The 27063-nt window shown below is 56.5% G+C and overlaps 1 protein-coding gene across 1 annotated transcript; it reads left to right on the top strand.

Annotated features, from left to right (window-relative positions):
- The first annotated feature begins 1099 nt into the window (after positions 1 to 1099).
- Positions 1100 to 22441, top strand: PLEKHN1 (pleckstrin homology domain containing N1). Its single transcript, XM_033079294.1, has 14 exons — positions 1100 to 1235; positions 3049 to 3148; positions 7863 to 8009; positions 8621 to 8701; positions 9759 to 9843; positions 12030 to 12154; positions 13639 to 13782; positions 14640 to 14720; positions 17174 to 17243; positions 17359 to 17513; positions 18016 to 18195; positions 19070 to 19363; positions 20277 to 20325; positions 21076 to 22441. Exons 1-14 carry the CDS (start codon positions 1156 to 1158, stop codon positions 21246 to 21248), a joined length of 1764 nt encoding a protein of 587 aa, XP_032935185.1. The 5' UTR covers positions 1100 to 1155; the 3' UTR covers positions 21249 to 22441.
- Positions 22442 to 27063: the final 4622 nt, after the last annotated feature.

Here is a 27063-nt window from a genome sequence, read left to right as displayed (position 1 = left end):
CGGGAATGGCTTGGGAATGGTTCGGGAATGCCCCGGGAATGGATCGGGAATGGCTCGGGAATGGATCGGGAATGTGTCGGGAATGGCTCGGGAATGCTCTGGTGGCTCGGGAATGGATCGGGAATGGCTCGGGAATGCCCCGGTGGTTCGGGAATGGATCGGGAATGGATCGGGAATGCTCCGTGGTTCGGGAATGCCCTGGGAATGGCTCGGGAATGACTCGGGAATGCTCTGGTGGCTCGGGAATGGCTCGGGAATGGCTCGGGAATGCTCTGGTGGCTCGGGAATGGCTCGGGAATGCCCCGTGGTTCGGGAATGGCTCGGGAATGCCCTGGGAATGGTTCGGGAATGGTTCGGGAATGCCCTGGGAATGCCCTGGGAATGGCTCGGGAATGGTTCGGGAATGCTCCGTGGTTCGGGAATGCCCCGGGAATGGTTCGGGAATGCCCCGTGGCTCGGGAATGCCCCGTGGCTCGGGAATGCCCTGGGAATGGTTCGGGAATAGTCCGGGAATGGCCCGGGAATGCCCCGTGGCTCGGGAATGCCCTGGGAATGGTTCGGCAATGCCCCGGGAATGGTTCGGGAATGCCCCGGGAACGGCTCGGGAATGCTCCGTGGCTCGGGAATGCCCTGGGAATGGCTCGGGAATGACTCGGGAATGCTCCGGGAATGCTCCGTGGCTCGGGAATGCCCCGTGGCTCGGGAATGCTCCGTGGCTCGGGAATGCCCCGTGGCTCGGGAACGCCGGCCCGGGCTCGGTTCCCAGGCTCGGCTCCCAGAGCAGGTACCGCGCTCGCCCCTCCCAGCCCGCGGGGCGGGGGCTCGGGGCAGGATCGGGCTCCGGGCTCTGCCCACACCCACTCGAGTCCCGGCCGGCAGAGGAGCGGCCGGCAGCGATCCCAGAGGGATCCCAGAGAGATCCCACAGCGATTTCAGAGATCCCGCAGCGATTTCAGAGATCCCACAGCCATCCCACAGAGATCCGACAGCGATCCCAGAGAGATCCCACGGGGGTCCCACAGCGATCCCGGCTCTGCGGGGCAATCTCATAGAGATCCCAGCGATATCACAGCGATCCCATAGAGATCCCATAGAATTCCCAGCGATCCCACAGCGATCCCATAGAGATCCCAGCGATCCCATAGAGTTCCCGGCATGGGGAACATCGCCTGCGTCCCGCAGGCTCCCGGCGGCTTCAGGAGCTCGTTCCGAAGGAAATCCTCGCTGAAGAAGGAGTGAGTACCCCAAATACTCCGAGCTCCCCAATTTCCCCGAGCACCCCGTTCCCCCCTCGGGCTCTGGGATGCGGTTTTGGGGCTGCATTTGCCGCGGGATCTCTCCCGGGATAGGGAATTTCCCATTTCCCGGCGGTTTCGGGATGCAGCCCCCGGGATCAGCTCGCTCCAATGCCTGGGATGGAAATCTCAGCCCTCGGGAGAAGCGGCACGGAATTAATTTCTTTTTTTTTTGGGTAAATAAGCGGTGGAACAAGGTGCAGAACACCCGATATTCCAAATTTTCACTTGGGAGTGAATTTTATTCCAAGTTGTGGTGGAAACAACATTCCCACTCCTCAGGTTTCAGGGAGAAATCCCAGCACTCTGCTGTAGGATTTGTGTTTGTAAACCCGAAAGAGAAGCAGCAGAAAATATCCTTTAGTGAAATCCTTTGGGGATTTGGGTCTCAGGTCCCAAAATTGAGCTTGCAGGGAATGCGCTGCAGCTTCCCAGCTTTCCCAGAGCTGGGATTGATTCCTCATGGACCTGCCAGGCCTGTCTGTGCTGGGTTCAGAGTCAGAGCTGTGCCAAAAAAACCCTAAACTCTGCCAGGCTGGGGGGGTTCTGATTAAAAGGAGACCCTGAAGTGTCCCCGTGGTGTTTTGTGACGCCAGAAATCAGGGGAAACCTGGAGGAGCCTGAGGAGTTTCTGTGGGGTAAAAGAGAGGGGAACCCTTGGGGAATTTGGGGTAAAAGAGAGGGGATCTCTCAGGGAATTTGGGGTAAAAGAGAGGGGATCCCTCAGGGAATTTGGGGTAAAAGAGAGGGGAAACTCAGGGAATTGGGGGTAAAAGAGAGGGGATCCCTCAGGGAATTTGGGGTAAAAGAGAGGGGATCCCTCAGGGAATTTGGGGTAAAAGAGAGGGGAAACCTCAGGGAATTTGGGGTAAAAGAGAGGGGATCCCTTGGGGTATTTGGGGTGGAAGAGAGGGGAACCCTCAGGGAATTTGGGGTAAAATACAGATAATCCCTTGGAGTATTTGGGGTGGAAGAGAGGGGAATCCTCATGGAATTTGGGGTAAAAGAGAGGGGAACCTTCAGGGAATTTGGGGTAAAAGAGAGGGGATCCCTCAGAGAATTTGGGGTAAAATACAGATAATCCCTTGGAGTATTTGGGGTAAAAGAGAGGGGAACCCTCAGAGAATTTGGGGTAAAAGAGGGGAGATCCCTCAGGGAATTTGGGATAAAAGAGAGGGGATCCCTCAGGGAATTTGGGGTAGAATACAGAGAATCCCTTGGAGTATTTGGGATGGAAGAGAGGGAAACCTCAGGGAGTTTGGAGTAACAGAGAGAGAACCCCTTGGGAGTTCCCAGCACTCCCCAGTAGCACCAGTGGCTGCCTGGGACTGGTGTGCAGGCTGGGAGAAACTGGGAGAAACTGGGAGAAACTGGGAGTGGGAGGGAAGGGAGGGAGAAGGCGCCAAGGCAGGAATTCCCTCTCTGGGAATATCTGGGATCCATCCAGGGCTGGGTTTGTGTCCTGGGCTTTGTGTCCTGCCAGGGAACATCCAGGCCCTGCTTTGGGGACACAGATGAGCCAGGATGATCCAAAGAGCTGTGACAGAGCAGAGAAACCCCAATAAATGCAGCAGAATCCCGTCCTGGCTGTCCCAGGCTTTGTCAGCCCTTGGCTGGCTGGGATGACTCGAAAGCCCGTGACAAATTGTTTGCTTGCTGTCCTGGCTTCCTTATTTCTGGGAGGACTCACCATGTCTCAGCCCAGATCTGTTTCCATGTGGATTTTGTTTTTTTTTTTTCCTTCCCTCTGCAGACAAAATGGCAAGAAAAAGCTGCCCAGCTTTTTTGGGATTGATGGAAGCCAGGAGAGAGACACGACCACGGATAAAATCCTGCAGTACATCCCAGCCAAGGCGAGTTCCAGCTGCTCCCACCCCCTCCCTGCTGCTCCAGGGGTGTTCCCCACCCACCCCAAGCACACCCTGGGGGGGATGATGATGGGTTTGGGATGGGGACAGCAGTGATTCCATCCCAAGGATGTCCCAGGGAGGGGTGACCCCCCCAGCAGCTCCCTGAGCTGCCCAGGATCCCCAGGAAGGTTTGGAGGGGACCTGGATCAGCCAGGGGCGGTGCTGGGAGCCCAGAGGGACACGGGGATGTGGGGACAGACATGGGGACGTGGGGACAGACATGGGGATGTGGGGACAGACATGGGGATATGGGGACAGACATGGGGACGTGGGGACAGACATGGGGATGTGGGGACAAACATGGGGATATGGGGACAGACATGGGGACGTGGGGACAGACATGGGGATGTGGGGACAGACATGGGGATGTGGGGAGATAAATGGGGACATGGGGATAGACATGGGGACATGGGGAATGCGGGGAATATGGGGATGTGGGGACATGGGGACATACATAGGGACGTGGGGACAGACATGGGGACGTGGGGACAGACATGGGGATGTGGGGACAGACATGGGGATGTGGGAACATACGTGGGGACATGGGGAGTTTGGCAATATGGGGATATGGGGACATGGAGAATATGGGGACATGGGGAATGTGGGGATATGGGTATATGGGACATGGGGATGTGGGGATGTGGGACATGGGGACAGACATGGGGACATGGGGACATGAGGAAATGGGAATGTGGAGATATGGGGACATGGGAATGTGGGGATATGGGAATATGGGGACATGGGGGATATGGGGACATGGGGGCATGGGGACATGGAGGACATGGGAATGTGGGGACATGGGAATGTGGGGATATGGGGATGTGGGGATATGGGGATGTGGGATATGGGGATGTGGGATATGGGGATGTGGGATATGGGGATATGGGGACATGGGGACATGGGGACATGATGACATGGAAATGTGGGGATATGGGAATGTGGGGATATGGGGATGTGGGATACGGGAATGTGGGACACGGACACATCTCCCCAACCTTTGCTCCGGGCTCTTTTGTTTCTGGGTCGCCTGCGAGGGAAGGGGAAGTGCAGGGGGATGATTCATTCCCACGGCGCTGAGAGCGGCAGCAGCGATCCCAGAGCCGGGCACGGAACCGGGAGGGGCAGGAGGGAACCGGGAGGGGCAGGGGGGAACCGGGAGGGGCAGGGGGGAACCGGGAGGGGCAGGGGGGAACCGGGAGGGGCAGGGGGGAACCGGGAGGGGCAGGGCTGTGGGTGGGATTTTGGGAGCTGTGCTGGGTGTTGGGGAAGGGGAAACTGAGGCACGGCAGAGGGAATTCCAGGGAAGGCTCCCTGTGGGAATCAGCTGGATCCAAAGGGACCAGGCAGCAAAACCCAGGTCCCAGAGGGATGCTGGATATTCCCTGGAGCAGGGTGGGCTGTTGGTGGGATGGAATCACTGGGAGATCTTCACCAGGACAGAAGGAAGGAGGTGGAGCAGGATTTTAGCCTGGGGCACAGGGGATGCAAACCCCAGCAGCTCCCTGTGTGGCCTGGAGGATTCCTGGGCTTTGCCCCTCTCTCCCTGCTGTGTTTTTGGCAGCAGCAGCAGCAGCAGGGCTGGCTCAGAGCGGAGCTGCCAGCACAGGGCAACCTCCCTGGAGAGGGCATCGCCCATCCCTGCACCCCTGCCCTGCTTCCCAGAGCTCCCAGGAACAGCCAGGGGGGAGGATGTGCCCCCAGAGCCGCTCCTTTGGGGTTTTTCCCATGAAACAGCAGCTCTGGGAGCCCCGGGGCAGGAGCTGAGCTCTTCCTGCTGCTGAATCACCCAGCAGCTCGGGAGGAGAGGAACTCGTTCTACCTGTGGGATGAGAACATGTCAGGGCACCTGCACCTCCCAGAGCCCGGCAGGAAAAGGTTCCAAGGATCTGCAGTGCCTGGAAGGCAGCGCTGGGATAACGGGAATGGGCTGGGGAGAATTCCAGAGGGAGGGAAAACTCCAGAGCCCTTCAGCTCAGGCATCCCACGGGTTGGGAGCTGGAAGGTTTCAGGGATGTGATCCCGTTTTCCCATGGAGCTGCTCCTGTGCTCCCTCTCCTCAGCCTCACTGCCACCCCTCCAAGCTCCCTTGGGAGAGGGAAATATTCCATTTATTCCTTGCCACACCGGTGGAAGCTCTCCCTGTCCCTCCTGCCCTCGGTGGAAGCTTTTCCCAGCACTGCTGCTGCATTCCCAGCTCCCACATTGCTTTTTCCTCTCAGTTCATCCCTGGGAATTTTGGCTGCCACTTCCCCGGCGGCAGCAGCTGCTGGTGCTGCTGTTCCTTATCTCTGTGCCCACGATTTTATCTCCTCACCCTCTCCCCACTCCCAGGTGCTCTGCTGCCTTATCCGAGCTGTGTTTTGCTGTTGCTGTACCCGTGACCAGCTGCTCTTTGCTCTGCTTTTGTGACACAAATTCCATTTTTCCTACGCTGAGCTGCCCCAGAGACTCCTTCACTGGGCACCCAGTGTGTTCCCTAAATTCTGCTCCACCCCTGGGGAATTGGAGGGGGGATTTCAGCAGGAAAGGGTTAACTCATCTCCTAAAAACAGCCACCAAAATTCAGGGAGGCCCTGGAGGGAGCCCTGTGCTCTGCAGGTGAAAGGGGCCTGACCACTCCTGTTCCTGGTTCCCTGGCTCCATTCCCAGCTCCATTCCCAGCTCCATTCCCAGCTCCATTCCCAGCTTCATTCCCAGTTTCCCATCTCTAATCCCAGTTCCATTCCCACCTCCTTTCCCAATTTCCCAGCTCCATTCCCAGCTCCATTCCCAGCTCCATTCCCAGCTCCATTCCCAATTTCCCAGCTCCATTCCCAGCTCCATTCCCAATTTCCCAGCTCCATTCCCAGCTCCATTCCCAATTTCCCAGCTCCATTCCCAATTTCCCAGCTCCATTCCCAATTTCCCAGCTCCATTCCCAGCTCCATTCCCAATTTCCCGGCTCCATTCCCAGCTCCATTCCTGGTTCCATTCCCAGTTCCATTCCCAGTTTCCCAGCTCCATTCCCAATTTCCCAGCTCCATTCCCAGTTCCATTCCCAGCTCCATTCCCACCTCCATTCCCAGCTCCATTCCCACCTCCATTCCCAATTTCCCAGCTCCATTCCCAGTTCCATTCCCAGCTCCATTCCCACCTCCATTCCCAATTTCCCATCTCCATTCCCAGTTTCCCATCTCTAATCCTTGTTCCATTCCCAGCTCCATTCCCAGTTCCATTTCCGGCTCCATTCCCAATTTCCTATCTCTAATCCCAGCTCCATTCCCAGCTCCATTCCCAATTTCTCAGTTCCATTCCCAATTTCCCAGCTCCATTCCCAGCTCCATTCCCAGTTCCATTCCCTCCTCCTTTCCCAGTTTCCCAGCTCCATTCCCAGTTCCTCAGTTCCATTCCCAATTTCCCGGCTCCATTCCCAGTTCCCCGGCTCCATTCCCAGCTCCATTCCCAGTTTCCCATCTCTAATCCTTGTTCCATTCCCAGCTCCATTCCCAGTTCCATTCCCAGCTCCATTCCCAGTTCCTCAGTTCCATTCCCAGTTTCCCAGCTCCATTCCCAATTTCCCAGCTCCATTCCCAGTTCCATTCCCAGCTCCATTCCCAGCTCCATTCCCAGTTTCCCAGCTCCATTCCCAGTTCCCCATCCCCAGTCCCTCTCCCTGCAATGTTGGAGTGGGGCTGAGTCATGGAGGGGCCCTGCAGGACGGGGCTGGGACTGTCTAGGGCTGGGAATGTCCAGGGCTGGGAATGTCCAGAGCTGGGACTGTCCAGGGCTGGGACTGTCCAGGGCTGGGAATGTCCAGGGCTGGGACTGTCCAGGGCTGGGACTGTCCAGGGCTGGGAATGTCCAGAGCTGGGACTGTCCAGGGCTGGGACTGTCCAGAGCTGGGACTGTCCAGGGCTGGGACTGTCCAGGGCTGGGACTGTCCAGGGCTGGGAATGTCCAGGGCTGGGACTGTCCAGAGCTGGGAATGTCCAGGACTGGGAATGTCCAGGGCTGGGAGTGTCCAGGGCTGGGAATGTCCAGGGCTGGGACTGTCCAGGGCTGGGACTGTCCAGGGCTGGGAATGTCCAGAGCTGGGAATGTCCAGGGCTGGGAATGTCCAGGGCTGGGAATGTCCAGGGCTGGGATTATCCAGGGCTGGAGATGTCCAGGGCCAGGAGTGTCCAGGGCTGGGATTATCCAGGGCTGGGAATGTCCAGAGCTGGGAGTGTCCAGGGCTGGGAATGTCCAGAGCTGGGAATGTCCAGAGCTGGGAATGTCCAGGGCTGGGAATGTCCAGGGCTGGGAATGTCCAGGACTGGGAATGTCCAGGGCTGGGACTGTCCAGGGCTGCAATGTCCAGGGCTGGGACTGTCCAGACCAGCAGTGTCCAGGGAATGGGAGCAGAGGGAAGGCACGCTCAGGGATGGTTTGTGTGTGCAGCTGGGACACCCTCACAGTGAAATGTGCCTCTGTCCCCCCTCTTTTCCAGCCCAGAGCCTGCAGCTTCAGGTCAGGATCTGTCCTGGCTGTAACCGAGCCCCGGTCCCACGTTGGCAAGGAGACCCAACAACAAACAGCCCATCCTGGGCACCTTTCCCAGGAATCCTGCTGGGAAGATGTCCTGGGAATGTCCCCTCCAGCAGCCCTGATCTGTTCTCCCCCTGTGTCCTCGGTGCAGATGATCCAGAAGCAGGAAAACCAGAAGGAAAACCTGGACCAGAGGCTCCCCAGCCTGTTCAAGAAGGGCCGGAGGAAAACGATTGTCAGGAATTTGGGCCAGATCATTTATTACTCCAAGGTCCAGTTCAAGTTCCAGCACTGCCAGGTAAACCTGAGGCTCCTCTTTGTGGGGGTTTCTCTGCCCAGGGATGACCCTGCAGGGCTGGGAGGGGAGGGATGATTCTGGGAAATGGGATTGTGGAGAATTCCCTGGAAATGGGATTGTGGAGAATTCCCTGGAAATGGGATTGTGGAGAATTCCCTGGAAATGGGATTGTGGAGAATTCCCTGGAAATGGGATCGTGGAGAATTCCCTGGAAATGGGATCGTGGAGAATTCCGTGGAAATGGGATCGTGGAGAATTCCCTGGAAATGGGATTGTGGAGAATTCCCTGGAAATGGGATCGTGGAGAATTCCCTGGAAATGGGATTGTGGAGAATTCCCTGGAAATGGGATTGTGGAGAATTCCCTGGGCTGCTCCACATCCCCAGGGGCACCTGGGAGGGTTCCATGAGCACAGGAGAAGCTTTGCCATGCAGGGATCGTTCTGGGGTGCAGAGAGAGGTTGGGAGATGTCCTGAGATAACCCAAAAGTGTCCTGAGATACCCCAAAGGTGTCCTGAGGTACCCCAAAGGTGTCCTGAGATAATCCCAAAAGTGTCCTGAGATAATCCCAGAGGTGTCCTGAGATAATCCCAAAGGTGTCCCATCTGCAGGAGGTCAACAGCTGCTTCCTGGAGCTCTTCCAGTCCTACCTGTACTTCCAGTCCACGGCTCCTGACGGCATCACCTACCAGGTAAGGCCTCACCTGCCAGGTAAGGCATCCCCAGAGCAGCTCAGGGCCCTGATAAAGGGATAAAGGGATGAAGGGACAGGGATAAAGGAGCCCAGGGACAGGGATAAAGGAGCCCAGGGACAGGGATAAAGGAGCCCAGGGACAGGGATAAAGGAGCCCAGGGACAAGGATAAAGGAGCCCATGGAGCTGCTCAGCTGTCCTGGAGCTGCTGAGCCTTGGGAAACCCAAAATCCTCCCAGCCTTGGTGCCCCTGGGGGTCTTGGCTTCTGGGCCAAGGGGAGTTCTCCATCCAACTCTGATTATTCTGTGGGAGAAGGTGGGAAGAGGAAGCTGAGCCTGGCAAAGCACTCATGAATGTTTTAACCTGGTGCTGCTGGGGAGTTGCAAATAATGAATGAAGTGTTCTGCACCACAGCCAAACCAACAGAGCTGTGAAACAGCAAGCCCTGAGTGTTCCCTTCCTCACTAAAGCTGAGCATGTTTGGGAGATGATTGTAAAATTAGTTCCTCCTAGAAATGATTAATTAGCCTTTAGGTGAGTTGAGGTTGATGTAAAACATCAGTAAAAGCTCTGCAGTCACCCCCAAGGCAGCCTGCAACTGCAAACTGCCACATCAGGAGACAAACAACATCTCAAACTCTCCTGACTCCTTTAGAAACAGCTCCTGAGTTTATTAATTGTGGAGGAATTAACGAGGAATTAATGTGCCCCAAGGCATCAGGGCCATTAGCATCTTTTATGGAGGTTGTTTAGGGAGCCAGGACAAAGTTGTCACCTGTCCCTGGCCTTTTCAGAGTGGGAATCTGAGCACCCAGACTCTGGGAACTGGGCAGCTCCATTTTCCTTTGGGGTCAATCCCATTTTTTGTGTTTTTCCTGTTAAACCACCCTTGTTCTGCTGAGCTTTATCTAAAAATGGAAAGGAAAAAAAAACCAGTGGAATATAAAGATATTCCTCAGAGTGGCATTGGGGATTGGTGCAGGATGGAGCCCAAAATAAACAAACTAAACAAAATAACCCAAATAAACCAAATAACTCCTGCTGTCCTTCCCCAGGGGCTGCTGCCTCTGAAGGAGCTGCAGGTGCGTGAGCTGGGGGCTCAGAGCCCAGGGCTGCAGGACCACGCTTTCCACATCTCAGGTGGGTCTGGGGGGGCTTGGGCAGGGTGGCTGCACCCAGCCTGGGCTGCTCAGGGGCTCAGGGACCCCCTGGGACCCCCTTGGGTGGGAACAAAGTGCTCCTGCCCTGAGAAGGGGCTGCAGCATCCCCTGGGAGCGTTCCAAGGAAAGAGGGAGGGCAGACAGACAGACACAGGGAGGACAGACAGAGGGAGGACAGACAGACAGACAGAGGAAGGACAGACAGACAGACAGACAGAAGAAGGAGCCCAAGGTGTGGCTGGAGCACAGGGATGTGTCACTGGGGCCCAGGGCCTGAATTCACAGCTCAGACTTCACCCAGCAGCTCCCACCGCAGCCCCAGGAATGTCCCGCCAGTTTTTTTTTCCTCCTTTTCTCTTCCTCCTGGGCCCTGTTCAGATGTGGCAATGGGTGATGCCCTCGGGGTGTGTGATTAATAAATTAATTAGGGTTTTTTGATTGGTGTGAGGAGCTGGGTGCCCGGGCAGCATCACTGGGAACAGGGAAACGCGGGAGGAGGAAACTGCAGAGCCCAGGGACACGTGGATGCCCTGAAAATACCCAACACCAAATTGCTGTCATGGGTTTGGAGTCACTGAGGGAGCTGTGGCCCAGCTCCACACCTGAGCTTTGTTTACCCTGCATTTCCTGCAGGGCAGACGAGCTTCAAAGGCTCCGTGGAACGTTGTTTATAAATAATGCAGGAATTAGGGCACTAAAGATACCACGGCAGGGCAAAGTCCCACACGTTCATCCCCGCTTATCTGGGCACTTCCAAGTGCCACAGGCAGCTCCCTGTGAGCCTGCAGCCTGCTCTGGGTAAATCATTAATCACAACATCCCCTCTGCATCCTGCCCTGGCCACGCTGTGTGGGGAGAGGGTGTGGGAGCTGTGCTCGTGTCCTGGGAGCAGAGAGAGCTGGAAATCCTAAAATCCAACACCTGCAGGGCTGTCCTGGGAGCAGAGAGAGCTGGAAATCCTAAAATCCAGCACCTGCAGGGCTGTCCTGGGAGCAGAGAGAGCTGGAAATCCTAAAATCCAGCACCTGCAGGGCTGTCCTGGGAGCAGAGAGAGCTGGAAATCCTAAAATCCAGCACCTGCAGGGCTGTCCCCACCTCCCAGGGGTGTCTGGAGCCATCCCCAGCTTGGCTGGTGTGGGTGGTTTTCAGTGAGGCAATAAATGAACAAAGTGTGTCAGAAAAGCTGCTGCTGCTCCACATGCAGGGAGCCAAGGTGAAACTGGAGATAAGGTGGGGATTTGTGCTGAGGGAGCAGCGCCCTGGGACAGTCCCTGCCTGCACAGAGCCTTCCACAAACTGCTGGGGAGGGTTCAAAACTGAAACCCAGCTCTGCAGGTCAGCCTTGGCTTTTGGGATTTGTTCTTAGCCTGGTTCGGGGTCAGGAAGTGTCTGCTGGTCAGGGCTGGGGGTCTGAGAAGGGGCTGGAGGAGGCTTGGAAGGGTGATGTGACAAAAGGGTGACAGGAAGGGCTGGAGGGTGGTGGCAGGGAGGGCAGCAGGGTGGTGACAGCAGGACAGGGGTGTCCCCAGACCCTTGGAGGGATGTGCAGATTGTGGCAGCTCTGCCATGGCTAAAGGGTGACAGGAAGGGCTGGAGGGGGTGGCAGCATGACAGGGGTGTCCCCAGACCTTGTGAGGGCTGCAGGGTGGTGACAGCAGGACAGGGGTGTCCCCAGACCCTGTGGAGGGCTGTGCAGAATGTGGCAGCTCTGCCATGGCTAAAAGGTGACAGGAATGGCTGGAGGGAGGTGACAGGAAGGGCTGAAGGGGGTGGCAGCAGGACAAGAGTGTCCCCACACCCTGTGGAGGGATGTGCAGAGTGTGGCAGCTCTACCATGGCTGAAGGGTGACAGGAAGGGCTGGAGGGTGGTGACAGAAGGACAGGGGTGTCCCCAGACCCTGTAAGGGCTGCAGGGTGGTGACAGCAGAGCTTTGGTGTCCCCATCACCCCTGTAAGGGCTGGAGGGTGGTGGCAGCAGAGCTTTGGTGTCCCCATCACCCCTGTGAGGGCTGGAGGGTGGTGGCAGCAGAGCTTTGGTGTCCCCAAACCCTGTGAGGGCTGCAGGGTGGTGGCAGCAGAGCTTTGGTGTCCCCAGACCCCACGAGGGCCCTGCAGTGTGGCAGCTGTGCCATGGCTGGTCCTGATGGATGCTCCCCCCACCCCCAGGGCCCCTGCTGAACCCCCTGGTCGTGTTCTGCCCCTCGGAGGCCGAGCTCAAGCAGTGGCTGTACCACCTGGAGAAGCAGATCCAGCTCTGTGGAGGGCGCCTGGCCCTGCCCCTGCTGTCCCAGGTGGGTGTCCCTGGCTGTGTCCCACTGCTGGATTCCCTCTGGGGGCTTTCCTGGGGATAAAAAGGTGCAGCAGGAGCTTGCAGGAGGGCTCTGAGAGCAGGGGGGATGTGCTGGAAGGAAGAGCTGCCACCCACAGGTGCCACCAGCAGCACAAGCTCCCCTGTCAGAGCTTGGCTCAGAGAAGCTCTCACGCTTTTGGGTGCTTGTGCAACCACCCAGAGCTTGCAAAACATCAGCAGGAGGAGGCTGAAGCCCAAAAACCAGGCCCAGATTGGAGAGATTGTCTCTGCCTCAGTCTCTGAGGGTGTTTAATTCCCTCCCCACCTGCCAAACAGAAATGTCCCCCTTGGAAAGGCATTGCCAGCTGATGGAGAAGCATCCTCCATTCCAGCTGGAAAATGCCTCCTGCCCAGGTTTATTGATTCTCTGCTGCTCCTGCCATGCCACAAAAGTGTCCCCAGCTGGGGGCAGGGGAGGCTGGGGTGCCTGTGGGCAGTGTGGGCACTCTGGGCAGTGTGGTCACTCTGGTCACCCTGGTCACTGTGGTCACTCTGGTCACTGTGGTCAGTGTGGGCTGTGTGGTCACTGTGGTCACTCTGGGCAGTGTGGGCAGTGTGGGCTATGTGGTCACTCTGGTCATCCTGGTCTCTCTGATCACTCTGGTCTGTCTGGTCACCCTGGTCACTGTGGTCACTGTGGTCACTGTGGTCAGTGTGATCAGTGTTGGCAGTGTGGACAGCATGGTCACTCTGTTCTCTCTGGTCTCTCTGGTCACTCTCTTCTCTCTGGTCTCTCTGGTGACTCTGGTCACCCTGGTCACTCTGGTCACTGTGGTCTCTCTGGTCACCCTGGTCACCCTGGTTACTGTGCTCACCCTGGTCACTGTGGTCACTATGCTCACTGTGCTCACTCTGGTCACCCTGCTCACTCTGGTCACTCTGGTTACCCTGGTCATTGTGCTCATTGTGCTCACCCTGGTCACTCTGGTCACTGTGCTCATCCTGGTCACTCTGGTCACCCTGGTCACTGTGCTCACTGTGGTCACCCTGCTCACTGTGGTCACTCTGCTCACTCTGCTCACTCTGGTCACTCTGGTCACTGTGCTCACTGTGGTCACTCTGCTCACTCTGGTCACTGTGCTCACTGTGGTCACTCTGCTCACTCTGGTCACTCTGGTCACTGTGCTCACTGTGGTCACTCTGCTCACTCTGGTCACTCTGGTCACTGTGCTCACTGTGGTCACTCTGCTCACTCTGGTCACTCTGGTCACTGTGCTCACTGTGCTCACCCTGGTCACTGTGCTCACCCTGCTCACCCTGCTCACCCTGGTCACTGTGGTCACTGTGCTCACCCTGGACACTCTGGTCACTGTGGTCACTCTGGTCACCCTGGTCACTCTGCTCACCCTGGTCCCTGTGGCTGTCCCTGCTCACCCTGGTCACTCTGCTCACCCTGGTCACCCTGGTCCCTGTGTCTGTCCGCAGAGCGGCCGCAGCCCCGGGCCCAAGGAGCAGCTGCTCTGGTCCGTGCAGAACCGGCCCGTGCAGGACTGGAGAGGGACCCAGCGTGAATCCCTGGGGGAAATCCTGTGTGTGTCCAAGGTGAAACTGCAGCACCTGCCCTTCCAGGTGAGACTGGCAGGGAGGGAGGGAGGGATCCATGGATGGAGGGAGGGATGGATCCATGGATGAATGGATCCATGAATGGAGGGATTGATGGATCCATGGAGATTGATGGATCCATGCATGAGGGATTGAGGGATCCATGGATGGAGGGATTGATGGATCCATGGATGGAGGGATTGATGGATCCATGGATGGAGGGATTGATGGATCCATGGATGGAGGGAGGGAGGGATCCATGGATGGAGGGATTGATGGATCCATGGATTGATGGATCCATGGATGGAGGGATTGATGGATCCATGGATGGAGGGATTGATGGATCCATGGATGAGGGATTGATGGATCCATGGATGGAGGGATTGATGGATCCATGGATAGATGATGGCAGCTGGAGCTGGGATCTCCCAGCCCAGGGAAGCAGCTCAGCTCTTCCCAAACCCATCCCTGAGCACAGGGCACAGCCTGGCTCTTCCCAAACCCATTTCCCAGCCCAGGAACACAGCTCAGCTCTTCCCAAACCCATTTCCCAGCCCAGGGAAGCAGCTCAGCTCTTTCCAAACCAAATTCCCAGCCCATGGCACAGCCTGGCTCTTCCCAAACCCATTTCCCAGCCCAGGAACACAGCTCAGCTCTTCCCAAATCCATTTCCCAGCCCAGGGAAGCAGCTGAGCTGTTCCCAAACCCATTTCCCAGCCCATGGCACAGCCTGGCTCTTCCCAAACCCGTTTCCCAGCCCAGGGAAGCAGCTGAGCTGTTCCCAGAGCCCTTGCCCCAGGCTGTGGCAGAAGGACAAAGCCAAGCTCCAGCTCTGAGCCCGGGCTGCTCCCAGGGCTCCAGCCCCTCTCCCTCTGCTTCCCCAGGAGCAGCACGACCGGCTCCTGGTGCTGTACCCCTCCACGCTGGTGATCGTGTCCGAGGAGCCCCACGGCCTCTGCTTCAAGGTGAGATCCCCTGGGAGCATCCCGCTGCTCTCTGCTCTCCTGGAGCTCCCTCCCGTGCCAGATCCCTTCCCATGAGAAACACCTCGCCCTCCTCCAGCAGCCCTGGGGGAAGGAGCTGCCTGCCAGGAGGAGGAGGAGGAGGGGGAGGAGGGGGAGGAAGGCTGTGCTGGCAGGGATCCCAGCCCTCCTGCTCCAGACAGCAGCTGGCACAGCCCCTGAGTGCCCCTGAGGGGGCTCGGCTTGCCAGGCTCTGTGCCATGGGAGCAGCCTGGCAGCGGCTGATGCTGTGGGGAGGGGACACGGGAGGGGAGGGGACACGGGAGGGGACACGGGAGGGAGGGGAGGCTGCTGTGGCGCAGCGCTGGCAGCGCTCTCCCTCTGCGGGAGCAGAAGGGACAGAAGGGACACGGAGCATCCTCGGGGCTGCCAGAGCAGCTCCTGTGCTGTGTCTGTGCTGGAGCAGCTCCTGTGCTGTGTCTGTGAGTGGGAACAGCTCCTGTGCTGTGTCTGTGAGTGAGAACAGCTCCTGTGCTGTGTCTGTGAGTGGGAACAGCTCCTGTGCTGTGTCTGTGCTGGAACAGCTCCTGTGCTGTGTCTGTGAGTGGGAACAGCTCCTGTGCTGTGTCTGTGTCTCAGCACAGGCAGGCAGGGACGCTGAACCCTAAAGTGACACCCCCGGTGGCACTTGGGGACACAGCTCGGGGTGCTCGAGGGGCTCTCTACCCCTCCCTTCCTGCTCTCGAGCATCCTCTGATGGCTCATTCCGAGCTCTCTGCTCCTCCCGTGCTGGAACAAATGTGCCAGCAGCAGCGGTGACCTGTCTGCGACCCCGAGCTGCGGCTGTGCTGCATCCCTGAGTCACCGAGCGGGGACAAACCCTCCCGCAGAGCCTGGGGGACAAACCCGCCCGCAGAGCCGCGGGGACAAACCCGCCCGCAGAGCCGCAGGGCTGTGCCATCCTCCCCAGCCCCGCTCCCCATCCCGCAGGATGCTCTCATTGTCATCCCTGTGCCCGGCACGGCTCTGCCCATCCCGCAGCAGCTCTGCCCATCCCGCAGCAGCTCTGCCCATCCCGCAGCAGCTCTGCCCGGTGTTTTCCAGCAGCTGGGACACGCCTGGGGCTCAGCCTGGTTTCGGGAATGTGTTTGCAGCTCCTGGGAGCGGGGCTGGGCTCTCCCATGAGCTCATCTCTTTTGAAACGCTAAACCTGCCCGGTGCGAAGTTCCCTTCCCAGGCTGTGCTCCCTTCCCACGGTGTCGGAGCCGCTGATTCACCAGCCTGGGACAGGGAACCTGCTTTTCCACAGGCGTGTCAGGGCACGGCAGCCTCCTCCCGGGGCTGCTTCCCTTCCCCAACCCGACCCTGCTGCTCTGCAGCTTCACAGCGACCGCAGGGATGGGGCTCACCCCAATCCTGCGGGGAAAAAGGGATGGGATGGGGCTGGGATGGGACTGGGATGGGGCTGGGATGGGGCTCACCCCAATCCTCCGGGGGATAAAGGGCTGGGATGGGGTTCATCCCATTCCTCCACGGGGAAAAGGGCTGGGATGGGGCTGGGATGGAGCTCACCCCAATTCTTCGGGGAATAAAGGGATGGGATGGGGCTGGGATGGGGCTCACCCCAATCCTCCGGGGGGAAAAGGGACCTGAGCAAGGTGGGAACCAGCACGGGGGAGCTGCTGGAGGAGGCTGGAGGTGTTTGTGGGATGTTGGTGAGATTCCCCTGGTGGGATTTTGTCCAGAGGGTATCTCAGCATCCTCGGGGATTACTGTGAAGGGGAGGATGGATTCCTGGGGGCAGGAATCTTGCTGGGATGTGCAGGACACAGGAATGTCACCGGGATGTGCAGGAGGTGACAGGAATCCAACTGGGATGTGCAGGGGCAGCAGGAATCCAGCTGGGATGTGCAGGATGCAGGAATCCTGCTGGGATGTGCAGGAGGTGACAGGAATGTCACTGGGATGTGCAGGAGGTGACAGGAATCCATCTGGGATGTGCAGGGAGCAGCAGGAATCTCACTGGGATGTGCAGGACACAGGAATGTCACTGGGATGTGCAGGGGGTGACAGGAATGTCACCGGGATGTGCAGGACACAGGAATGTCTCCGGGATGTGCAGGACACAGGAATCTCTCTGGGATGTGCAGGGAGCAGCAGGAATGTCACTGGGATGTGCAGGACACAGGAATCTCTCTGGGATGTGCAGGACACACTCTGGGATGTGCAGGACACAGGAATGTCACTGGGATGTGCAGGAGGTGACAGGAATGTCACTGGGATGTGCAGGGAGCAGCAGGAATGTCCCCTGGGTGTTCAGGACACAGGAATCCCTCTGGATTGCTCCTGCCGGAGCAGACCCTGCCCGGAGGTTCCTGCAGGGGCTGCAGCCCCGAGCCGTGCCCTGGCTCGGGCAGAGCTCTGTTTGTTGATCCCAATCCCGCCCCTCTCCGCAGGGAGAGCTCCCCCTCAACGCCATCCAGGTGCTTTTTGAGGAGAAGAACAAAACTTCATTTCTGATCGAAGGTGGGTGGAGCTGACACAGCCCCGGGGGGCTCAGGGTTGTGGTGGCATTTTCCTGGTGGGCACCTTTCCTGCCCTGCTGGGAAATTTGGGATGCTCGGTGGGTTTTGTTTTCCAGGCCGGCTGATAAACTCCATCCGAGTGACCTGTCCCAGCTACCAGGACTACCAGGAGTGGCTCTACTGCCTGAAAACGGCGCAGTTCCGGAACGCTGACTCCTCCCTGTCGGGCTCCGAGAGCTTCTCGGGCTCCAGGCTGCCACACCCCGGCCAGGTGAGCGCTGGGGACACGGGGCTGTCCCCTCCGTGTGGCACCGCGGTGACACAGCAGGCTGTGCTCAGAGCTCTCAGCCAGCTGCTGATCGCTGGGAATTGTTGGAAATGGCATCGAGTTCCTTCAAAAGCAGAGGTTGGGCACTGGCACAAGGACACAGATTTGGGTTTTGGACTCAGAACGATTCCCAGCTGGAATTTCTGTGATTCCTGCAAGGAATGGGACACCCGTGTGCCAGCTGGGGTGGGGCTGACAGGGTGTCCCTGCTCACCCCAAAATCAGCACACCCCACACTGCTGGCCCTGGGGACACAGGGACACCAGGGCTGTCCCCAAGGGGCACAGGGACAGCAGGGCTGTGTCCCCAAATGGCACAGGGACAGCAGGGCTGTGTCCTCAAGAGGCACAGGGACAGAAAAGCTGTGTCCCCAAATGGCACAGGGACAGCAGGGCTGTGTCCCCAAGGCTGTTCCTGTCCCCAAGGCTGTTCCTGTCCCCTGCAGGTCACCAGCAGCGGGAGGGGATCGCTCAGCTCGGACGGCCGCACCAACTCCTGGGCGTCCGGCGGCAGAGTGACCACCCTGACCCAGCTGTCCCAGGCCAGTGGCTCCCTGTCTGACGGCCACTCCTTCCTGCCCCACCCCGAGGAGCCCCTCTCCCCTGGCTACTCCCAACCTCTGCATGTAAGTGAACCCCAAATAACGCCTGGGGTGCCTGTGGGGATCGCCCTGGGTGGGGCTGGTGGGGTTTGCTGTGGGCTCGGGGCAAATCCTGGCTCAGCTTGGTCAGGGAAAGGCTACTGAGGGCTCACAGTCCAAGTCCTAGCTCCAGTCCCATCCCAGTCCCATCCCAGTCCCAGCTCCAGTCCCATCCCAGTCCCTTCCCAGTCCTAGTTCCAGTGCCATCCCATTCCCAGTCCCATTTTAGTTCCATTCCAGACCCATTCCCAATCCCATTTCCATTCCCAGTCCCACCCTGGTCCCAGTCCCATTCCCAATCCTATCCCAGTCCCATCCCATCCCATTCCCCATCCCATCCCATCCCTGTATCCCATCCCATCCCATCCCTGTATCCCATCCCATCCCTGTATCCCATCCCTGTATCCCATCCCATCCCATCCCTGTATCCCATCCCATCCCATCCCATCCCATTGATCCCATCCCATCCCATCCCATCCCATCCCATCCCATCCCATCCCATCCCATCCCATCCCATCCCATCCCATCCCATCCCATCCCATCCCATCCCATTATCCCATCCCATCCCATCCCATCCCATCCCATCCCTCTGCCCTGCACTGGCTCTATTGGGGATTACAGAACATCACCAAAGGGCAAACAGGAGGTTCCCAATTTGGGGAAATCCCAAACCAAAAGCTGCAGGGGGTGGGGGTGATGGCCAGGCAGGATTTTTGCTGTGAGCCTGGGCAGCAATCACAGGCCCAGGGCAGCTCCAGGACAATTCCCGAGCCCGGAGCCACATCTGTGTGCATTCCCAGTATTCCCAGTATTCCCAGTGGGAGCAGAGCCAGCTGCAGGGCCTGTCCTCTCGTTGCAGAGCCTGGCCCAGCCCGGCTGGCACAGCTCAGGGCTGCCCACGCAGGAGCTGCACAGGGGGAGCAGCAGCAGGAGATGCCAGGGCAGGAGCAGCGGGCAGCAGGACCCCGAGAGGAGCAGCTGCGGCCTCGGCCCCGAAAACCCCAAAGCGGGGATGCAGTCCCCGGTGTACCACGAGCCCTACTCAGCACAGCCCCCTCAGCAGCACCCCAGACAGCAGCACCCCAAGGAGCAGCACCCCAAACAGCAGCATCCCCATCAGCAGCACCCCCTGGCACAGCTGGAGCTGGGCATGGTAAGGGGGTCGTGGGGTGGGGATGGATGGGGCTGGATATGGGATCAGGATGGGTGGGGATGGATGTGGGATCAGGATGGATGTGGGATCATGATGGATGTGGGATCAGAATGTAGGATCAGGATGGGTGGGGATGGATGTGGGATCAGGATGGATGTGGGATCAGGATGGATGTGGGATCAGAATGTGGGATCAGGATGGATGGGGATGGATGTGGGATCAGGATGGATGTGGGATGGGTGTGGGGATGGATGGATGTAGGATCATGATGGATGTGGGATCAGAATGTGGGATCAGGATGGATGGGGCTGGATGTGGGATCAGGTGGATGTTGGGATCAGGTGGATGTGGGATCAGAATAGATTTGGGATCAGGACGTTGTAGGAGCAGGATGGATATGGGATGGGTGTGGGATGGGAGTGGGATCAGGATGGATTTAGGATCAGGTGGATGGGGATGGATCTGGGATCAGAATTTGGGATGGGAATGGATGTAGGTCAGCATGGATATAGGATCAGGATGATATGGGACCAGGATGGGTGTAGGATCAGGTGGATGGTGGATCAGGATGGATGGGGATGGATCTGGGACCAGAATTTGGGATGGGAATGGATGGGGATGGATGTAGGATCAGGATGATGTGGGATCAGAATAGATTTGGGATCAGGATGAATGTAGGGTCAGCATGGATGTAGGATCAGAATGATGTGGGATCAGGATGGATGGTGGATCAGGTGGATGGGGATGGATCTGGGATCAGAATTTGGGATGGGAATGGATGGGGATGGATGTAGGTCAGCATGGATGTAGGATCATGATGATGTGGGATCAGAATAGATGTAGGATCAGGATGGAACTCCTGCCACCCTCACCTGGCAGTGCCACCCTCACCTGGCTGTCCCTCTCTCCCCAGATCTCCTCCCTGCCCCAGGAACAGCTGAGCCCTTCTCTGCATCCCCCAGGTGAGACCCCCGGGCTGCTCCCCCAGCATCCTCCAGAGGGGCTGTGCCCCTCCTCCTCCTCCTTGTCACCTGTCCTGTGTCACCTGTCCTGTGTCACCTGTCCTGTGTCACCTCTCCTGTGTCACTTGTCCTGTGTCACCTGTATCACCTGTCCTGTGTCACCTGTCCTGTGCTTGTGTCACCTGTCCTGTGTCACCTCTGCTGTGTCACTTGTCCTGTGTCACCTGTCCTGTGCCTGTGTCACCTGACCTGTGTCACCTATCCTGTGTCACCTGGCCTGTGCTGGTGTCACCTGTCTTGTGTCACCTGTTCTGTGCTTGTGTCAACTCTCTTGTGCTACCTGTCCTGTGCTTGTGTCACCTGAACTGTGTCACGTGACCTGTGTCACCTGAGCTGGGTCACCTGACCTGGGTCACCTGACCTGTGCCTGTGTCACCTCTCCCATTCCTGTGTCACCTTTGTTGTGCCTGTATCACCTGTCCTGTGCCTGTATCACCTGTCCTGTGTCCCCTGTGCCTGTATCACCTGTCCTGTATCACCTGTGCCTGTGTCACCTCTCCCATTCCTGTGTCACCTGTCCTGTGCCTGTATCACCTGTCCTGTGTCCCCTGTCCTGTGTCCCCTGTCCTGTGTCCCCTGTCCTGCCCTCCCCTGCCCTCCCACCTCTCCCCAGCTCTGGGATTCTCCCCCTGTTCCTCGCAGCCCCTCAGGGCTGTCCCCTGACCCCTTGTCCCCCCCATGTCCCCTCAGGTGTCCCCTGCGAGCTGGCAGGTGCCAGCTGGCCCTGCTGGGACTCGGTGTCCTGCCACGACTACGCCGAGCTGCAGAGCTGCCACAGCGACCTGAGCTACGACAACCTGTGGGAGGCTGAGGGGAGGGGGCCGGGGTCCCCCCGCAGCTCCCCTGAGCCCTGCCAGGTGTGAGCAGCTCAAACCCTCGGTGGGATCAGGGACCAGCCCTGAGCTCTGCTCTCCGTGTGCTGCCGGCTCCAGGGCTCCAATTCCTGCCCCAGATCTGGGGGTGGGGGCAGCTCCAGGCTCTGAGGGGCTGCGGGAGCACCCGGGAGAGCTCCCCAAAAACCGAGGAGCAAAAAGGGCCAGGCTGCCTCAGCTGGGAGGGACTCGCTGTTCAGAGGGAAAAACCAAAAACCTGCCTGGGTTTGGGGGTTCCTTCACAGCAGAGCCCCCAGCTCCTCTGAGGAGCCCCTGGGAGCTGCCAAGGATTCCCCAGTGAGCTCTGCCAGGGGGGCACAGGTTGTTCTGTCCTGGCACACCAGGCTGGCAGGGACACCTGGGCTGCCAGCACTGATTGTCCTGCAAGAGGAGGATTGTCCTGCAAGAGCAGAGACTCCCAGCATTGTCCTGTAACACCAGCACTGTCCTGCAAGCCCAGTGACTCCCAGGATTGTCCTCCCAAAAGCCCAGGATTGTCCTGCAAGAGCAGAGACTCCCAGGATTGTCCATCTGCAAGCCCAGAATTGTCCTCCTGGAGAATCAGAGACTCCCAGGATTATCCTCCTGCTCCCAGGATTGTCCTGCAAGCCCAGGACTGTCCTTCTGGAAGCCCAGAGGCTCCCAAGATTGTCTTCCTGGAAGCCCAGGATTATCCTCCTGCTCCCAAGATTGGCTTCCTGCAACACCAGAGGGTCTCAAGATTGTCCTGCAAGCCCAGGATTTTCCTCCTGCAGAATCAGAGGCTCCCAGGATTGTCCTGCAAGAGCAGGATTGTCATCCTGCAAGCCCAGTGACTCCCAGGATTGTCCTGCAAGCCCAGGACTGTCCTCCTGGAAGCCCAGAGACTCCCAAAATTGTCTTCCTGGAAGCCCAGGATTATCCTCCTGCTCCCAAGATTGTCCTCCTGCAACACCAGAGGCTCCCAAGATTGTCCTCCCAAAAACTCAGGATTGTCCTGCAAGCCCAGGATTGTCTTCCTGTAGAACCAGAGGCTCCCAGGATTGTCCTCCTGCTCCCAGGATTGTCCTGCAAGAGCAAGGCTCCCAGGATTGTTCTGCAAGCCCAGTGACTCCCAGGATTTTCCTCCTGGAAGCCCAGGGTTGTCCTGCAACACCAGAGGCCCCCAAGATTGTCCTGCAAGCCCAGGACTGTCCTCCTGCAGAATCAGAGGCTCCCAGGATTATCCTCCTGCTTCCAGGATTGTTCTGCAAGCCCACAACTGTCCTCCTGGAAGCCCAGAGACTCCCAAGATAGTCCTGCAAGAACAGAGGCTCCCAGGATTGTTCTGCAAGCCCAGTGACTTCCAGGATTGTCCTCCTGGAAGCCCAAGATTGTCCTGCAAGAGCAGAGACTCCCAGGATTGTCCTGCAAGCCCAGGATTGTCCTCCTGCAACACCAGAGGCACCCAAGATTGTCCTGCAAGCCCAGGATTTTCCTCCTGGAGAATCAGAAGCTCCCAGGATTGTCCTCCTGCTCCCAGGATTGTCCTGCAAGCCCAGGACTGTCCTCCTGGAAGCCCAGAGACTCCCAAAATTGTCTTCCTGCAAGCCCAGGATTGTCCTCCTGCAACATCAGAGGCTCCCAGGATTTTCCTCCTGCTCCCAGGATTGTCCTGCAAGCCCACAACTGTCCTCCTGGAAGCCCAGAGGCTCCCAGGATTGTCCTGCAAGAGCAGAGGCTCCCAGGATTGTTCTACAAGCCCAGTGACTCCCAGGATTGTCCTGCAAGCCCAGGACTGTCCTCCTGTAAAATCAGAGGCTCCCAGGACTGTCCTCCTGCTCCCAGGACTGTCCTCCTGGAAGCCCAGAGGCTCCCAAGATTGTCTTCCTGCAAGCCCAGGATTATCCTCCTGCTCCCAAGATTGTCCTCCTGCAACACCAGAGGCTCCCAAGATTGTCCTGCAAGAGCAGAGGCTCCCAGGATTGTCCTCCCAAAAGCCCAGGAGTGTCCTGCAAGCCCAGGATTGTCTTCCTATAGAACCAGAGGCTCCCAGGATTGTCCATCTGCATGCCCAGGATTTTCCTCCTGCTCCCAGCATCGTCCTCCTGCTCCCAGCATCGTCCTCCTGCAAGCCCAGAGGCAGCAGACACAAGGTGGAAGGAGGAGAAAAAAGAAACCAAACCCCAACCAGATCTGAGCACAGTGGGATTTCTTTCCTTCCCACTTCATGCCAGGGAATTCCCTCCCAGTGCTGGCTCCAGCAGAAATGATCTGTGCTCCCTGGGGTCCTCCCTGCACAGGAACCCCCAAAATTCGGGGGGTCCCTCCTTTCCTCCCTCAATGCTGCCCAGGCAAGGATAAAAAGGATAAAAAAGATAAAAATAAAAATTCCTCAGAGGAGAAAGTCCAGGACTCCAAAGGGACCAGGGGGCTGGGATGTCCCTGCTGTCCCCTCCACAGCCAGGGACAAACAAGGGACACTCTCAGGGTTTATTTTCCTTTAGAAGGTCAGCAGCAAACCCAAATATTTTCACCTGAGGCTCTCAGTGCTGCCTGCAGGGGCTGCAGATCGAGCACAGCAGCAAAATCTCTGCTCTGGTTCTTTCCTCTGCTGAACCACAACCATTTGTACTTGAATATCTCCTCTTGTATTTTTGTTTTTTTTTTTTTTTTCCTTCAGCAAAGTTTACATGTAAAGTCTGGGTGGGTTGTGTGTATTTAAATGTAAATTTGTTTAATTTTCCAGCTGTGGCTGGTGTTCAGTGCTGTAAAATTTCTGTAAAACATCCAGGAGGGTGTGGGTTCAGGTCTTGTTGTTTCCTCTCAGGTTTGCTCTGTTTTGGGGAGGGGATTTTTATCTGAAAACCCCCAAAATGTCAAATTTATCCTGAGTATTCTTACTCAGAGGTACTGCCAGCTCTTTGTGAGCGAACACTTTGAGGGTGACCATTTTTAAAATGAAAAAATAAAAATTGAAAATTAAAAATCGTGTTTTAATTGACTTGCAGCAGCCATGATCAAATTTCTTGCTGAAATTGAAATTCTGGGGATTTCTGTGAGATTGGACAATTCCAGTGCTCCTCATTTCCCCGGGATCATTTCCCTCTCTCTTCCATCCTCTGCTTTAGGTGAATTTTTGCTGAATTTTGCTGTCCAGGAGGATTTCCTGAGGCTCCTCTTATCCTTTAATCCTTGACCAAATTCTCCCAAATTCTCAGGACCTGGGTTTGGATTTTTCCTTTCCAGGTTCTGTAAAAACTCCCCCCACTCCTGCTTTTCCTCCAACACATTTCTCAGGGTTTAAAAATCTCTTTTTTAAATTTTATTTTGCAAACAAACCCCACAAAAATCTCTTAAACCCCGAGCACTGAGCACTTCCTCCCCCGACTCCAGCAGCAATGTTGGATTTCTCTCTTCTTTTTAAACCACAATTCCAAACTTTTTTTTATTTCCCTCGAAGAATAAACACCGAAATTTAGGGGGAAATTAAAAAAAATCGGTGGAAAGGAGGGGTTGTAACCTGCTCTGTTAGCAGGTGCAGCAAAAACCAGCCTGATAATAAAGATAATAAAGATAATTTTTGTTATTTCCCGAGGATCCTGCCGTGAGCAACTCCCCGAGCGCCCTGTGGGTGGGAGAATCCGCCCAAAAATGCGGCTGCGATCGGAGCTGCTGCGATTCCTCCTCCCTCTGCTCTGCTGGGGCTGGCACAGCATCGAAACCCCGAAAATCAACCTCAAAAACCCCGAAAATCAACCTCAAAAATCCCGAATATCAACCCCAAAAACCCCGAAAATCAACGTCACAAAACCCTGAAAATCAACACCCAAAAACCCGAAAATGAAACCGCAAAAATCAACCCCCAAAAATTCCGAAAATCAACCCCCCAAAACTCGACAATCAACCCCCCAAACCCCCGTAAATCAACCCCAAAAACCCCGAAAATCAACCTCAAAAACCCGAAAATCAACCCCCCAAAACTCTGAAAATCAACCCCCAAAATTTCCAAAAATCAACCCCCAAGAATTCCAAAAATCAACTCCCCAAAATCCCCGAAAATCAACCTCAAAAATCCCGAAAATCAACGCCCCAAAAACCCCGAAAATCAACCTCAAAAACCCTGAAAATCAACCTCAGAAACCCGAAAATCAACCCCCAAAAAACCCCAGAAATCAACCCCCAGAAACCGCAAAAGTCAACCCCCCCAAAACCCTGAAAATCAACCTCAAAAATCCCGAAAATCAACCTCAAAAACCCGAAAATAACCCCCCAAACCCCGAAAATCAACCTCAAAAACCCGAAAATCAACCCTCAAAAACCTCGAAAAAAAACCCCCGAAAATCAACCCTCAAAAACCTCGAAAATCAACCCCCAAAACCCCAGAAAATCAACCCCCAAAAAACCCCAGAAATGAACCCCCAGAAACCGCAAAAAATCAACCCTCAAACCCCCGTAAATCAACCCCCCAAAACCCCGAAAATCAACCTCAAAAACCCCGAAAATCAACCCCACAAAACCCTGAAAATCAACCCCACAAAACCCTGAAAACCAACCCCCAAAAAACCCCAGAAATAAACCCCCAGAAACACAAAAATCAACCCCAAAACCCCGAAAATCAACCCCCCAGAAACCGCAAAAATCAACCCTCAAAATCCCGAAAATCAACCCCAAAAACCCTGAAAATCAACCTCAAAAACCCCAAAAATCAACGCCCAAACCCCCGAAAAATCAATCCCCAGAAACTGCAAAAATCAACTCCCAAAACCCCAAAAATAACCCCCAAAAATCCCGAAAATCAACCTAAAAAACCCCGAAAATCAACCCTCAGAAAGTGCAAAAATCAACCCACCAAAACCCCGAAAATTACCCCCAAAAATCCCGAAAATCAACCCACAAACCCCCGTAAATCAACCCCCTAAAACCCCGTAAATCAACCCCCAAAACCCTGAAAATCAACCTCAAAAATCCCGAAAATCAACCCTCAAAAGTTCCAAAAATCAACCCCCCAAAACCCCGAAAATCAACCCTCAAACCCCTGAAAATCAACCTAATAAACCCCGAAAATCAACACCCAGAAACCACAAAAATCAACCTCAAAAACCCCGAAAATCAACCTCACAAATCCCGAAAATAAATCCTCAAGAATTCCAAAAATCAACTCCCCAAAACCCCAGAAACCAACCCCCCCGGGCAGAGGGATGGACACGGCAGCAGCAAATGCGATAGAACTTTATTAGAACTTTATTAGAACTTTATTAGAACTTTATCAGAACTTTATCAGAACTTTATCAGGAGCTTCCAGCACATTCCACCCGCTCTGCTCCCGCACAGAAACCTCCCCGTGGGTGTTCGGCTGCTCCGGAGCGAGCAGAGCCCGTCCCTGCCTGGCTGCCAGGCCACATCTCTGCCCTCCTGTCCCAAATTCCAACCCAGATCTCACTGTGTCCTCCTGTCCATCCCCAATTCCAGCCCCAGATCTCTGCCCTCACTCCATCCCAAATTCCAGTCCCAAATCCCTGTGTGCCCTCCTGTCCATCCCAAATTCCAGATCCCTCCGTGACCCCTTGTCCCAAATTCCCATTCCAAGATCGCTTTTTGTCCACCTGTCCATCCCCAATTCCAGCCCCAGATCTCTCTGTGCCCTCCTGTCCCAAATTCCAGATCCCTCTGTGACCCCTTGTCCCCAAATTCCCATTCCAAGATCGCTTTTTGTCCACCTGTCCATCCCAAATTCCCACTCCCAGACCCCTCTGTGTCCCCCTGCCCATTCCAAATTCCCAGATCTCTCTGTGCCCTTCTGTCCCAAATTCCCACTCCCAGATCTCCCTGTGCCCCCCGTCCATCC

Source organism: Catharus ustulatus, chromosome 24 (genome assembly GCF_009819885.2).
Source record: "Catharus ustulatus isolate bCatUst1 chromosome 24, bCatUst1.pri.v2, whole genome shotgun sequence".
NCBI classification, from domain to species: Eukaryota; Metazoa; Chordata; class Aves; order Passeriformes; family Turdidae; genus Catharus; species Catharus ustulatus.
This window is presented reverse-complemented; position numbering and strand designations above follow the sequence as displayed.